The 15770-nt window shown below is 48.0% G+C and overlaps 1 protein-coding gene across 3 annotated transcripts in view; it reads right to left on the bottom strand.

Annotated features, from left to right (window-relative positions):
• Positions 1 to 5112: 5112 nt before the first annotated feature.
• Positions 5113 to 15770, bottom strand: part of Wdr95 (WD40 repeat domain 95) — a 129458-nt gene continuing 118800 nt past the window's right edge. For all 3 annotated transcript variants that reach the window (XM_087579522.1, XM_087579521.1, XM_087579520.1), the window contains 2 exons: positions 10523 to 10620; positions 5113 to 5499 (listed from right to left, as the gene is read on the bottom strand). In XM_087579522.1, coding sequence (XP_087435648.1) covers positions 5262 to 5499; positions 10523 to 10620 — 336 coding nt within the window. In that variant the 3' untranslated portion in view covers positions 5113 to 5261. The remainder of the gene's footprint in view (positions 5500 to 10522; positions 10621 to 15770) is intronic.

Consider the following 15770-nt stretch of genomic DNA (forward strand, 5'->3'; position numbering starts at 1 on the left):
TGGAAGACAACACCTTCTTGCTAGGCCTGACCAGTTTCCCCAGGCATGGAGGAGTGCTACCAGCTGGTGACCCCACTCAAACACAAGGCCGACCTTATTAGCTGTAGGCTTTGGGCAGTGGGAAGCTTAACGTCTAGTGTGCACTGCCACCATCCTGAGGCTGAGTTTTGGTAGCTATAACGCCTGAAGGTTGGCACATTACCATCAGGGAAGCTTAAGTGCAATCAGTGTAGCGCTAGCTCTGGGAAATTCCCTGACTGAATCACAACATGGTGGGCACAGGGGTGGTGGTAGGGTGATGGCACACCTTTAATTCCAGCACTTTGGGAGGCAGGAACAATCTCTCTGAGGCCAGCCTGGTCTGCACAGAGAAGCCCTATCTTGACCCATGTGCATGCGCGCACACAATGGCGAGTGCCCTCAAGGGTGGGATGGAGAGCACTGCTGTGCTCCACTGGGGACCCAGAAAGACTGGGAACTGCTGTTCTGTCCTGCTTCTTTGGAGCAATAAGCACGGTCCCCTAAGATATCTACTAACCCCGAGGGCACCACATCCAAGACCTCACACTTCTCTCTGAAGATTTAAAATTAGTTGTGGGCAAATTAATTCATAGGCTTGCACTTGTCTGTGGAAGCTGGTAGAGGACATTAAATCCCCAGGACTTGGGGCTCTGAGACATGACGTCAACCACTGCACTCTGCAAGAGCAGCAAGTGATCTCAGTCACTGAGCCATCTCGCCAGCCCATAGATCTATCTACTAGTTCTAGGAGGACTTGGCATGTCCAACATGTGAACCCTCAATAAATCTTGTCCAAGCAACACCATTTCCAGTGTACTTGGAGTTTTCTTCCTGATCAGTAAAATACACAACAGAAAAGTACAGAGAGGGACTCAGCTGAGGGGGGAGGGAGGAAGATCGGGGCAAGATTATCAAATGCTTGCTCGCTAACTCATACACTTTGAGATCCTGGTGGTTTTCCATAGAACACTCGACCTACCCTCCGCTTGTTCCCTCTGTAAAGTCAGCTCCTGCTTGAGGATTACTTAAGCAACTAGTTAGTGCAGTGTGTGAACTTGCAGAGTGAGCACCCAGTGAGGCCTGGTGACAGCTAGGGAGCCTACCTGCTTGTCAATCTCTAGTGTCTCCAGTACCCCGGCTTTGCCAACTTCGCACCCATGAGCATGGTCCCACTTTGGTGCTGTCTGAAAGCGTGGCTTCTGCAACCAACACAGCCATGAGACAAGAACATGCCTTTCTCCATGACCAGTGAACCACACAGCCGCTGGGTGTTTAATGGAAATCCAGTCTGTTACTGTTGAGTGACCAGGGCTATCTCTGGGTTCAGGTGCATCTGCAAGCCAGAAGGTGATGACGACGACGTCTGGAGAATCAGTTTGTAGCCTAGAAGCACCAGACGGTTCTTTCTGGACCCAAAGGTGTGCTGCCTGCTGAGGGTCTCCTGAGTTGTACATTTACCTGACTTGGTTGAGAAGCACCTTCTCAGATAGTGGAAAATACGGGCACACTCAAAGGAACAGAGATCAAAGGCAAAATAACCACGCAATGTGCTTTCAATCCATAGTTCTTGGGCTCAGGAGAGAAGATTACAGGCTTCTAGAGACAGACAAGAGTGAGGCTGGGCCAGGCTTGATAGACTCAGGGTTGGGCCAAGGAGGAGTGTCTGCAAGGGCGCAGGGCCTACATTTGAGGTACTGATGGCTGTGATCCTCGTCATTTTAGCAAAGCTTGTGGGGCTCTCCACTTTACCATAACCTCTGGGGTTTTCCCTTTGTTGCTTCTGGCTTGACACAATTCCTTTTGGATTCTGACAGCTTTCACACAAATTTTATCCCCCCCCCCAGCATATATATATATATATATATATATATATATATATATATATACATATATGTGTGTGTACATATATATGTATACATATACATTTTTAACAGAACTCTAAATATCAAATCAACCCGTATATATATGAAAACATTTTTTAACAGAACTCTAAATATCAAATCAACCCGTATATATATGAAAACATTTTTTAACAGAACTCTAAATATCAAATCAACCCGTATTCCTGTGATGCTCTTATCTCTGGTTTACATAGGCGGAGCAGGGCAGTGAACCTGCAGCCACTTCCTCTCAGGCTCAACACGCATCTTCCCAAGCACTTCCCACGGGCTGTCTCACCCTGACACGCCTCCCACTGTGCCCAGGAAACTCTGCCACAATCTTTTCATCAGGTTCAGGTTTCATTCTCTCACAAAATGTCCTTTACAGCTGTTTCTTGGGTCTGGGATACAATCCAAGATCACAGACTGACTTCGGTTACCCCAATCAGCCCATTTTCTGATCCAAGTTTTGTTTGAGAATTTTTGGATGCTCCCCACTTACCAAACAGAAGCATTTAATCCCCAGAGTAGCTTGAAGAGAAACCAGTCACTTTAGAGCCATTGAAGAATTAAATGTCGCCCACTGAGAAAGGCAGACATTGTGTAGAAAGCATTTGGCTACCTGACCATTAAAGCTACTGGGACAACCTGATTAAAATCCAATTCGTCATTATTGGATGGTACATATCTAAAATCACATGATTTCTGGTTTAACAGGCACAAGAATAAAACTTGTGATACCTCTCCTGGTTGCACAGTGTTCCGTGTGTAGAACATGTCTCCTGCGCTTTTTTTTTTTAAAAAAAACTTTGTGTGTGGGGCTGGGGATTTAGCTCAGTGGTAGAGCGCTTACCTAGGAAGCACAAGGCCCTGGGTTCGGTCCCCAGCTCCGAAAAAAAGAACCAAAAAAAAAAAAAAAAAAAAAAACTTTGTGTGTGTGTGTGTGTGTGTGAGTACAGTGTCGCTGTCTTCAGACACACCAGAAGAAGGCGTTGGATTCCATTACAGATCGTTGTGAGCCACCATGTGGTTGCTGGGAATTGAACTCAGGACCCCTGGAAGAGCAATCAGTGCTCTTAACCACTGAGCCATCTCTCCAGCCCACTCTGTGCGTTGAGCTGATGCATTTTGAACAGCAGCGACTGTACTCTGGTCATGCTTCTTACAATTCCTAGCTGCCTGGGATTTCTCTGTATGGGTTTGAGCCCTGGTCCTCAGTGAGGAGGTGCTGCTTACTCTGTACTGGACCAGCCATTGGCTGTTGGATGAAAAAAAAGCCAGCTACCGCAGGACCAAAGGAAGGACGGAGGCTGTGGCATTCAACCGTGGCAGCAGGGCTGTGAGTGTGGAACTCAGAAGGCCGCGCTGCAGCAGACCAAGCAGGCAGTGGTCCAGGCAGCAGGCATGGATGCTCAAATGTGTTCCCCGTGAACCCAGCCTGCCTCTGCTCAGCACCCAGCCCCATTCTCTCAAGCAGAGGAAAACATGGCAGGATCTTCTTCATCTTGGTAGACTGTATTTGTCGACTGACCAATAGAGAAGCTCCATACAGAAACCTTCAGAAGGCTAGCACTGAGGGTGTTAAAAGACACCAAAGGATTGGCCAGGAATCTAGGAGGGAGACCAGGCCTGTGAGGAAGCACAGGACAAGAGCACTGCAAGGCTCTGCCTTACTATCTTCTTGTGCTCTATTTTCTGGGTCCTTGTCATCCAGCCCAGGGTTTCCCAGACCAATTGTAGGACAATAGTACCTAACCTCTTCTCTTAAAAGAAACCAGGGCAGCAGGGGAGGCGGGACTTTGGTAGGAGGGGCCATGGTGCTCCCCAAATCTATTCTTTGGCCTATTCACATTTGCCCTCCTACGTTAGATGTATGTCCTCCCCTCCCCCGTCTCTGTCTGTCTCTCTCTCTGTGTCTGTCTCTCTCTGTTTCTCTGTCTCTGTCTGTCTCGGATACATAGTTATATACAGAGTCGGCCCAGAAGTGATCAAAGTGCCCAGGGTAATGGGAAGGCTACCTTTACCTGTCCATCACTCCCCCTCAGGAGCTCCTTCCCCATGGACCCCACCCTGCTCTTGCACAAGCCTCCTTGCCTCTCCCCATCTTGTTTTAATGCTACTTCATAGAGTCGAGCATCTCCAAGCCATCAGACTGCATGCTCTCTGAAAACAGGAGCAGACCCCTAATTCTGTTTGTGGCCCCAGAGCTTAGCAGGGGCCTGGGGTACGCTTGAAATGTGAGCGGCATGAGGGAGGGAGCGAAATAGCAGTTCAGCACTGCACTGCCGGTACTCCGTGGGCCCCCGGGGAAATCTGTAGTCCTATAGAAAGCGCGGTGCCTGTGTTAGTTTTCTGGGCCTGCAGCTGGTGCACAGAAACCAAAGGCTGCCTTCAAACACACATTTCTTCTCTCATAGCTCTGGAGACCAGAAGTGTGGAACCAAGGTATGGGTAGAACTGTGCTCCGGGGGTATTTGGGGGTATCCTGCTGCCTCCTTCACTGTCTGGGAGCCACCTGGCTTACTTCCTTCTCCCTCTATTCCCCTCTCTGCTCCTCCTCTTCCTCCCTTTCCTCCCACTCCATCTCTCCCCACTCCTCCTCCTCCCTTCACTCCTCCTCCTCCCCTTATCCCCATATGTCTCTTATGAGGACACCAGAAAAATGCACAGTAATCTATCTTAAGATCAGGAACATATTTCAGTCTGCAGAGGTCTTTCACTGGCAGCCCAGGAAGGGTCGGGGGACAACATAGTAGCCATTACCTTTGATCTGCCTACTGAACGGATCACAGAGGATCTGGTGCGCAGCTCCTAGGAGCCACACCTAGACTATCCTGAGTAGTGGCGTTGAGAAAAGGCCACGCCCCTCTTGATGGATCTCCTACAGGAAGTGGATAAACATCTGGAAGTCCCAGTTTTCCTTGTTGGTAAGATGGCTGCAGACAGTGTCTATTGTTAGGAATTGATGAGAAACTCCCATCTGTCTGAGAGCAGGCCTCCCTGGCAAAAAACAAACTAGCAAAGTGTCTTCTCTGTTCCCAGCAGCCTCCCCGCTTTTCACTGTCCTCAGCCTACCCCGGGCAGATGCCCTAAGTGGTAGGTGGCCCGTTAGAGGAGCTGTTTGGGGCCACTCGCTGTGGCCACCTGCTCTGGGTTTCCTCTACACAGTGAGACGCTGACGTTCTAGAAAGAACACTGCGAATCAGATTTGTTCTCTGAAATTTCAGCTCTAATTGCTGCAGGATGAGCCCACAGGGACTGAGATCATTTCTCATCTTGTTCTTTTCTGTGCCTCAGGGACAAGCCTTAATCTTAGTCAGACCCTTCCATTACACTGGCCAAGCGCAGAGGTCGAGGTCCTTAGCACTCAGGCAAGAAACCCCTCCAGGGTGAGAGTCTCTTTCTTTCCAGCAGCTCAACTTCCCTTTCAGGGCTGTGGAAACTGACAGGGAGCAAGTCAAAGCCGGTAACAGACAAATCTGGCTTCTCTCTGAGAGCAGACACAAAATCGAGCTCATGGCACTGGAGGGCCTGGTAAATGCTGGGCCATTTGAGCTCAGGCACCTTCCAGCAAGGCTTTCTTCGAGCTGACAATAGTCTGGGGGGGAGAGAGAGACAGCGTGAGGATTATTCGGGTGTCTGAAGACTGGCAGCTACAACACACCACACACACACACACACACACACACACACACACACACACACACACATACACACCAACGAGCACACCAGCGTGTCTTCCGAATACACGTGTCTGTGTGATCCCTTTCCCTGGACTGTCTCTCACCAATTCTTTCCTTCTGGACATTTCTTGGAAAGCCAACTGCTCCTACCGGTTAGAATTCATTTCTTGTTCCAATGGCTTCCGCAACCCAACACCATTTCAGTTACACTGAACTACTCAAAGCTAGAACGGCCCCTCTCCCCTCTTCCTCAAGGGCTTTGCTCTTTCGTATTCTTACCTCAGCACTCTTTAATTTTTAAAAATATTTTGTCTCGTTTGTATGGGTGTTTTGATTACATGTGTGTCTGTGCACCGTGTGTGTGTGTGTGTGTGTGTGTGTGTGTGTGTGTGTGTGTGTGTGTACAGTGCCTGGGGAGACCAGAAGGTCCTCTGGAACTTGATTGCAGATGGTTTTGAGTTGCCATGTGGATGCTGGGAACTGAACCTGGGTCCTCCAACAGAGCCACAAGTGTTCTTAACCAGAGTCAACTTTTTGCCGCCCCCCCCCCTTCTTTATTTTTTTTTCCGGAGCTGGGGCCCTTCTTTATTTTTAATTGCGGTATTAAATACATTGTATAAGTTACCTGAACCAAATACATATTTCATACATTCATACTGCTGTGCAACCGCCATCACAGTTCATTTCCAGAACTTTTAGTTTTCTGAGACGGGGTCTCACGCAGCCCAGGGCTGGCCTTTTCAGTTCCCTATACAGCAGAGGGTGACCTTGAACTCCTGACTTTCCTACGTCCGGCTCCCAAGAGCCAGGACTGCATCCACCTTCCAGCCTGGTCAGTTGCTAAGCTCTTCCACTTCATAAAACTGGAAACAAACAGCATCTAGTCATTCCCTTCTCCTCAGCCCCTAACGGTGGCCACTTCACTTTGACTGGGAGAGTCTGATGACTCTGGGTACTTCGTGCCTTGGAATCAAGCAGTATTTGTCATCGTTCGACTGGTTTGTTTAACTTAGCACAAAATCCTCAGCCTCATACACATGGTAGAACTTCCGTATCCTTCTAAAGCCCCTTTCAAGTGGCCACACCCTAACACTGACACTAATATTTCTCAGGTACCAGCATGAAACCCCTCTCTCCAAACACTCTCCCATCATCCCCTGCGCCGAAGTTCCCAAGATGCTTCACACTCCTCCCATTATGCAAGAGCTGCGCGATGAAGCCATGGAGGCTGGCGACCTGTCTTCCCTTTCTCGGGACAGACTCCTCCTCCCTGTTTGTGGGGGTGTCCCCTGTGTTTTATTACAGTGCAGAGTAGGCACAGAGCAGCCCCCAAAAAATACTGTGAAGCAAATGTCTAACAACCTTTCCCCAGAGGTACACCGGGATGAGGTTCGACAAGACGGGATGCTCAGGGGAATGAGGAGTACTTAACCCTGCTTCCTACAGCATGGTTTGTCTCTGGGACCTCTGCTGCCATCTTGGTCCCTTGTTCTCTGGCTTGGCCTGCGTTCTCTACCAAAATGCAGATTCTGCTATTCTATTACCCCCTTTATTCTGTGCACATCTTCTCGGGCTGTCTGCTCACCTCCCTGGTACCATTTCTCTGGAAATGATTCCTGGGCCTCCCCTCACCCTGCAGAGCCAGGGAAGCGACATCTTCCAGACATCTTCCCACCATTCTGTTTCAACTTTAAAGGGACCCCAGGCAACAAACTCGTCAGTGAGATGCCCTAGTGCCAACCCTGGGGCTGCATTCTGCAGGCTGGTGGATGCTTGATTCACAACCATCTGCCGCTTGCCCAAGGCATCCCCGTGTTTAGAGCAGGTACAGTCTGTGTTCTCTTTTTATGTTCACGGAAAAGCCCAAGGCTTGGTCTCCGAGGAGAGCTGCAGGAAAAACTAAAGAATAGCTAGGCTCTCTCTATGCCTGGCCACCTCCTGTTGATTTAACGTCGGGTAAGCAGCATGGTCTCCCTGAGCCTCAGCTTCCTTTTCTGTAGAGATCCCCAGTTGGGCGTCTCCAGTAATATAATGAAAACTGAAAAAAGTCTTATCGAATTTTCTGCCTAAATGTCTGAGATGGCCTCGGAAGGAGATCCTCCACACAGTGGAGAGAGGAATGGCTCATTCTACGGGCTGTAGATGCGGTCTTCCCCTTCCCCACCGCGATCTCTCCTGCTTTCTACATAGAGTCAAGCTACACACAAAAAAACACAGTTTGACTTCTGGAGAATCTGTTCCATAAAGAAACACTGCAGTAGATGCTTTCTGAAAGGACTCCGTCAATACCCTCCCTGTAAATGCTCAACAGCCCTGCGAATGCTCCCACATGCCAGACAGCAACCGTCGCCTTCAGCAACGGGGAACGGTGTGGGTGTAGCCAGAACCAGCTGTGTTTGTTTGCACACCTGCCCATGCCTCTTGGACACTTCATTGTGATTATAAATTCATCTGAACAAAGCAAAACTTATATTAATGAGAAAAACAAAGGAGCCTCTGCTGGGGTGAAGGCGCTCAGTTGGCGGATGATAGAGAACTGAGGATAAATGATGGTTTGGGGAAATTCTAGAAATTTGGGAAGAACATTGCACTTAACGTTTTTTAAGCTTCATTTTTTTGTAAAAGCAGAAATCAAAGCTCATTGAACATCCAAAGACCAGTGAATGAATGTGCAAATCGAAATGGCCTGGGCTGGAGAGATGGCTCAGTGGTTAAGAGCACTGACTGCTATTCCAGAGGTCCTGAGTTCAAATTCCAGCAACCACATGGTGGCTCACAACCATCTATAATGAGATCTGATGCCTTCTGATGTGTCTGAAGACAGTTACAGTGTACTTACATGTAATAAATAAATAAATCTTAAAAAAAAAAAGAAATGGCCTATTGACAGAATGTGTGGATGGTTTCTAATGTGTCCTGTCTTAAGAGGCTTACGTTTTAAAATTTACCCAACAACCACCAGGGTTGATGGGGTAGGACCCACCCCACAGGCCCGCCTCCTCCTCTGTCCTTCCCTGCGTATCTCTCTCTTCACATTTTGCTCATTTTATCCTTGTGGTAAGCAAACACAGAGAGTCAAATCCGATTGGCTTCTTGCTGTACTTGCTCTTAATGACTTCAGGACCTTCTCCTACCTCTTGTCCTGCATCAGTGTCTTCGAGGAGAGGAGCAACCTGAGGCAAAAGAGGACCTGAGGAGGTGTGTAAAGAACAGGGCTCCAGGGGTTGGGGATTTAGCTCCGTGGTAGAGCGCTTGCCTAGCAAGCGCAAGGCCCTGGGTTCGGTCCCCAGCTCCGAAAAAAAAAAAAAAAAAAAAAAGAACAGGGCTCCAATGGCTGTGGTGGTGCACACTTTAATCCCAGCACTTGGGACGCAGAGGCAGGAGGATCTCTGTGAGTCTGAGGCCAGCCTGGTCCACAGCATAAGATCCAGGACAGCCCATCTGGAAAAACAAAAACAAGGGCTGGAGAGTTGGCTCAGTGGTTAAGAGCACTGACTGCTCTTCCAAAGGTCCTGAGTTCAATTCCCAGCAACCACATGGTGGCTCACAACCATCTGTAATGGGATCTGATGCCCTCTTCTGGTGTGTCTGAAGATAGCTACAGTGTACTCATATACATAAAATGAATAAATCTTTAAGAAAACAAAACAAAAATCAGTCTGCAGCTGCTGGCTGCCTTGATTACTCAATTGGTCCTGGGTGGAGATGCCAATGGTGTCGGTGAACAGGGAAGGAGCCTCCTGTTTCCAGGCTCCAACTCACACCACAGTCCAGGACACTACCACATCCGGCATCTTACTGTATATCCCACCCCTTCTTGGGAGATCTCCAAGTATATAGGCAGGAAGTTGAAATGATTCATAGCCACGGTTGCTAAATTCCAAGTCTGTGTGGTTTCCCCATAAATCAGCTATTTGACCCAGATAAACTTTGGATTTGCAGTTTCCAGACACCTTCTGGCAGTGATGCATCATGGTGGGCAGAGCTTCTGTGTGACAAACACTCTCATCCTAAAAGCACCCAAAGCGTTTTACATTCTTAGCTACTTGTCTCCTCTCCTCAGACATGGCCTCAGTTGTGAACGGCTGTGGTCACGTGACTATATGCTGCCCCTTAAGATGTGAGCAGAAGTAAGGAGACACTCCTAAAATATTCCAGAAAGCATGCTGAGCCAGCTGGAGAGTACATGATGGATCCCCCAACTCCCCAGGCCCCTGTTTGTACTTTCAGGGGTATAGATGGAAGGCATGGGGTCCCTGTAACTGTCTTTACCATTAGATACTGTGCAGATGGAAATACACTCTTGATGAACATGACACTTGGTGATGATGGAGCCACTACTCACACAGGCACTTGACCTAAATTCTATGGTGAGAGGGGGATCACAGGTCATGGAAAGGGCTGTTTCTTTGGGTCTCTTAGTGACTGAGACCTAGAGAGGAACATCTCAGAGACGTGGTGAGGAACACTCTGCTTTTCTAGAACCTGACCTGTGCCAGTGCACAGGGACCTAGAGTGCACATGGGGCTTTGAGGTAGCCTGAGATTTATAGCTTTGGGGGTTTCTGGGGCCTTCATGCTCACCCCAGGGCCTCTGGGAGCCAGAAGGGCTATATAGGGTACCTGTGGGAGAGATGATGAGGCTACACTGCCTCGTGTGCTGCCAAGGAGCAGAGTTGTTGGCAAAGACAAACAGATGGGCCTTGGTCATTGGTGGTAGCCTGATAAAATAGGGGTGGTGGTGGTGTTAAATCACATAGGTAAGATGCTCAGTGGGTGACACCTGAGTAGCGACCCCAGTTATACTCACAGTTTGGGGGAGCTTTGAGACAAATAACACATGTAGAAGACGGAGGGCAGCCAAAGACTGATGCATTCTTTGGGGGTGGGGGTGAAGGAGGGGGTGGCTCCTTTGACAGGCCTAATTGTCCAGACTGACCTGTCATGGCTAAATGCAGACCATTGGCTTTTATCTGCTTTCACCTCCACTTCAACAACGGGGCCTTCTGGGGACGGAGGGTTGTGGGTCTTTTCAGTCTGGAGGAAAAAAGACAGAGAAGTGAGAGCAGAAGCCATAACCACTCTGTAACAGGGACCAAGAGCCAACAGGGAGGCATGTGTCTTTTCCATGTTGGGACAAGACTCAGGCTGGCGGAACTGGCCAGAGGACAGGAGACCTTCCCCTGGAGCGTCTTCCTGAGAGTGTGTCCTAGCGTCTAGTCAACTCACTTGGACTATGGTTATATGAAGTCACTTGGCATCATGGAAGAGGCACTGTCAGTATTCCAGAGTCCAATTAACACATTAAGTGAAGAAATAAAGTTTCATAGATGTGGGCTGGAGAGATGGCTCAGTGGTTAAGAGCACTGACTGCTCTTCCAGAGGTCCTGAGTTCAATTCCCAGCAACCACATGGTGGCTCACAACCATCTGTAATGAGATCTGGTGCCCTCTTCTGGCCTGCAGTCACATATGCAGGCAGAATGCTGTATATAGAATTAATAAATAAATCTTTAAAAAAAAGTTTCATAGATGTAAAAAACAAAGCTGTAAAAGCAAGGTTTTGAGAAATACATCTGGTGGTCAGGACGCCTATGACAAACTTGTGACCTTTTTGAGAGATACATCTGACATCAGGATGCCCAGCGATATGATAAAGTTTTGGTGATCAAGATATTGAGGCAATTCTGACTAAGCTAATTAGGACAAAACAAAAACAACTGTTCTCGGAAAGACCCCCAACCCCTCCCTGTGGTAAATTCCAAGAATAACCACAAGATGTCATCCTGACCCTGCCCAACCACCCAGTTCACACACACCCCCACCAAGGGACGTGCCAACTTAGCCCTTTCCCAGTGATTCACCAAGGCCAGGTGTAGGGCTGGATGAGGAAAGTGACCAACTGAGCCAAGAACAGCCCCTTGAGCAGGCCAGCCAATACCTGACCAGATCCTTTGTCCTGTGAACCACCAATGAGAATAGGCCAGCTAACCCTATTGCTGAAGTCTGCCCTCTGTAACGAATAAAAGTTGTGTGCTTTTTGGGTTCGGGGTTGCCTCTCCCTGTGTGGATGAGCAACCCCACGTATGTGGATTAAAAACCTTATACCCTCATGCTATTGCAACTTTGTCACCTGTGCTCTGTGGGTGGTGCTCCTGAGGTAAGGCCACTATGGGGTCTTACAACATAAGTTTTTCTTGCACAGAAAATAAGACAATCCCATCGTTTTGAAGGTTGGAAAGAAAATTCTAGATTGCCTAACACACAATTTCATAGCTCAGCAGGAGGGACTGCTAAAGATCACAAGACTGAATGAACTGGATTCCTGGTCCAAATCCACCATATAAGGGCTTGGAGTTTTGTTTTCTGCCCTTTTTTTAAAAATCATAGACATGACTTTGTGGTGTTTTGAAGTCTTGTTTCTATTATGGTTTCTGCTATTTTGTCTTTTTTTTTTTTTTTTCTGGGAGCTGAGGACCGAACCCAGGGCCTTGTGCTTGCCTAGCTCTTCTATTATGGTTTCTATACCTGCATGAAATACCATGACCACCAGAAACTGGGGATGAAAGGGTTTATTTGGCTTAGACTTCCATACCATATCAAAGGAAGTCAGGACAGGAACGCAAGCAGGGCAGGAACCTGGAGGCAGGACACTGAGACAGAGGCCACAGAGGGATGCTGCTTACTGGCTTATTCCACATGGCTTGCCCAGCCTGCTTTCTTACAGACCCAGGACTACTAACCTGGGGGTGGCATTGCTCCTCAATCAATCACTATTTAAGAAAATGCCCTAAGGGCAGAGTTTATGGGGACATTTTCTCAATTGAAGTTCCTCCCTTTCAGATGCTTCTAGCTTGTGTCAAATCGACATAGAACTAGCCAGGACAACTGATCCCTTGTCAACTTGACACAAAAACATTCATAGCCATAACCTTTCCTTTCTGGTTCATTCCCAAGATCACACACTAACATCAACGTCACAGTATAAAGCATGTTTACAATCTTTAAAAGTCCCATAGTCTTCCCAGCTACGCAACCTTTGACCTACAATTTGTCCTGCCTGCAAGATGTCCTGAAGAAAAGACGGTACAGAACTTGTGGGAGTGGCCAACCAGTGACCGGTCCAACTTGAGACCCAGGCCATGAGAGGGAGCCTATCCCCGACACAGCCTGGAGGGCCCGGAACCAGAGGCTGGGTAGCCTAGGGTAAGAGAGAATCAAACAAGGCCGGCAATTTAAAGAGAAGTCAGTGAAATGATTTCTATCGATACTCTGCTATACTCCTAGGCTGGAGCCTAATCGTCATCAGGGTCTTCACCTGGCAACTGATGGGAGCAGATGGAGAGGCTCGCAGCCAAACATTAGACAGAGTTGGGGTGGGGTATCCCTGCAGAAGATGGGGAGGAAGAATCGTAGGAGCCAGAGGGGTCAAGGACACCACGAGAAAACCCACAGAACCAGCTAACCAGGTTCACAGGCTGAATCGACAATCAGGGAGCCAGTATGGGTCTGAGATAAATTCTCGGCATATCTGTTAGAGTTGTGTAGCATGGTGTTCTTGGGTACTCTAACAGTGGGAAGGGGGCTATGTCTGACTCTTGCCTGCTTTGGAGACTCTTTTTACCCCTACTGAATTGTCCTGCCCAGCCTTAATTTGAAGGTGTGGGAAAACTCTGCTAATTAAGGTCGACGTCCATCATGACTGGATAACCTCTGAGTTCCGGGCAATATGGGAGACTCCCTTCATTGGCCGGGCTTCTCCTTCTCTGACCTTGTCTGAGAAATTCAAAACCCCACACGTCTCTACCTGAAGAATGTCACCTAGCCTCAGTTAGATTACAGCCTCAACTTCCTTTCTCCTGATGCGAGCCTATTCAGTAAGAACCTGAGATTCTTGAAATGCCAATTTAGCATTTAATTCCTCAGCCAGTGACCTTTGTCCTTCCTGGATGTTTCAACCCACCATCCCTGGGAACTTTATAAGCCTTGAATCACCCAAAGTAAAGTTGATCTGCCTCCCAGCAGCTGGTCCTAATGTGGTCATTCACTATATGTACTAACAGGGCTTCGAAAATGCCACCCCCTCCCACACACCCACCACCACCACATACTCATTATCTCTGCTCCCTTTGTTCTCAGAGACCATACTGGCTGATGAACCCATGAGGGCAGGGAGAGCAACGTGAAGGGATATACCTGGTCTTATTGCAGCTTGGTATGCCACGTTTGATTGATATCCCTGGGAAGCTTGCCTTTTTCTGAAGGGAGACAAAGGAGGAGTGGATCTGGGGAGGAGGGAGGTTGGGAGTAAGGGCCTGAGAAGAGAAGAGATGTAGAGAGCGGCGCGGCGAAACAAAGATGGCGCCGACATCCAGCCTTGTCTGGATATAAACGGCTTACTGCGCATGTGCAGGCTTGTCCCCTTGCTAGGGCTCCCTCTAGTGGTGAACAGCGGTACTGCACATGTGCGGTTTATGCACCAGGTGTCAGTTGACTGTTAATATGCTAATGAGGTGATTCATTCTCCGCCAATCCCTGGAGGACAAGTAGTGGGGTGATCCATGCCCCACCAATCCCTGAGAGATAATTAGCATACAGTTGTCTATATAAGTCGAGCGATTTTGCTGCTCGGGGTCCCTGTTCAAGAGAGCTGTAACACTAAGAGAGCTGTAACACTGAGAAGAGCTGTAACACTAAGAAGAGCTGTAACACAGTAAAGGCTTGCTCGCAGAAGAATCCTGTTGCCGCGCGTCGTTCTTGCTGGCGGGACATTGGGCGCGAGACAAAGAGGGAAAACTACAGCTGGGATATAATATGTGAGAGAAGATCAAAAAAGCTTCATAGTCTTTACAAAATCAAACACCTTAAAATTCAGTCTTTTTTTTTTTTTTTAAAAATCGGGAATTTCTCTTTAAAACCTGAAAATCATTTATAGTATTCAGTTTTTCAACTGTGGCCTCCTGTAAAATAAAAAAAATAAATGAAATACTTTCTTATTTCAAGAGGGAGAGCCAGTCAAATAAAAACAAAACCAATCTCCAACCTTACAAATAATATCCAATGTCTGGAGCTCACTCACAATCCTCCAGAGGGCTTGGGGTGGTTTCTACAGCTCAGCCCTCTGCAGCACACACGTGAAATGGGGATTTCCGGTTTCGTTGGGGGGCTCAGTGGTGTCATGTGATGTTTTTCAGGAAGCCATCTTATGGAGAGGATGTTTTGCTGAAGCAGATATGCGAGAGGAAGTTTTGTGGAGAACAGACATCCAGTGTTTTTTCTGCAAGATGTCTGGTGAAAGGGCATGTGATGTTTTGCTGGTTTGCTTGAGAGGACACATGTTTGGAAAGAGTATAATGCACCAGACAGTGGCCAACACTCTGGCATTGGCTCGCCTTGCTGGGCTTTGCTGATGACGCTGTGGCATTGGTGTGCCTCACTTTATCCTCAGATCTTTGCTTGCTGTGACTTTGTAGCAAGAACCACACCAAAGAACTTCCAGTGGTGCTCTGGCTGCTGCATTAGCAGACTCATGCCGATCAGTGGGGGCCTCATGGTTTCTTCTGGATTGAGCTACTGCTGCTTACTTGTGTTTGGTGTTTTGCTAGTGGGGTAGATTGCAGGCAATAAAGCCTGGATTCATCCCGATGTGGAGAGCTCTTGGGGTCACTTCTAGAAATTTGGCAGGAATTTGACATTGGGCCAGGACAGGGAAGTAGGCTCAGGTAGGAATTTGATATTGGGATAGAACAAGGAAGTCGGCTCGATATCTTGATCATTTTGGTAAGTCCCCGAAATCCACGGGATGAGGTTTATTGCCTTGTTTGTCTCTTGACCTAGAAATGACCTTATTCTTTGCATGTACTTAGAATGGTATAAAAGCAGACTGGAGAAAAATAAGTCCATTTCAGCCTCAGCACCGAGTGGAGTCATGTTATAGTGTTGTTTAATAGTCTTTTTATTTTTTCAATCCTCGATTCCTCCCTTGAGACCCTGTTGACTGACTGAGCTGGCTTGGATACCACTTCTAAACAGGTTCACATTCCCCTTGTCTGATTAGCCATTTTCCCCTCCTACCTTTGGTCACTTGGGCTATAAGGGTGGTTGAAGTGTCTAAGAACCCCTATGAAAGGTTTTGATAACTATAAGCCTATACATATAGGCCAGTTCCACTCCACACCTGCTGCTAGT

Source organism: Rattus norvegicus, chromosome 12 (genome assembly GCF_021556685.1).
Source record: "Rattus norvegicus strain SHRSP/BbbUtx chromosome 12, alternate assembly SHRSP_T2T, whole genome shotgun sequence".
NCBI lineage: Eukaryota > Metazoa > Chordata > Mammalia > Rodentia > Muridae > Rattus > Rattus norvegicus.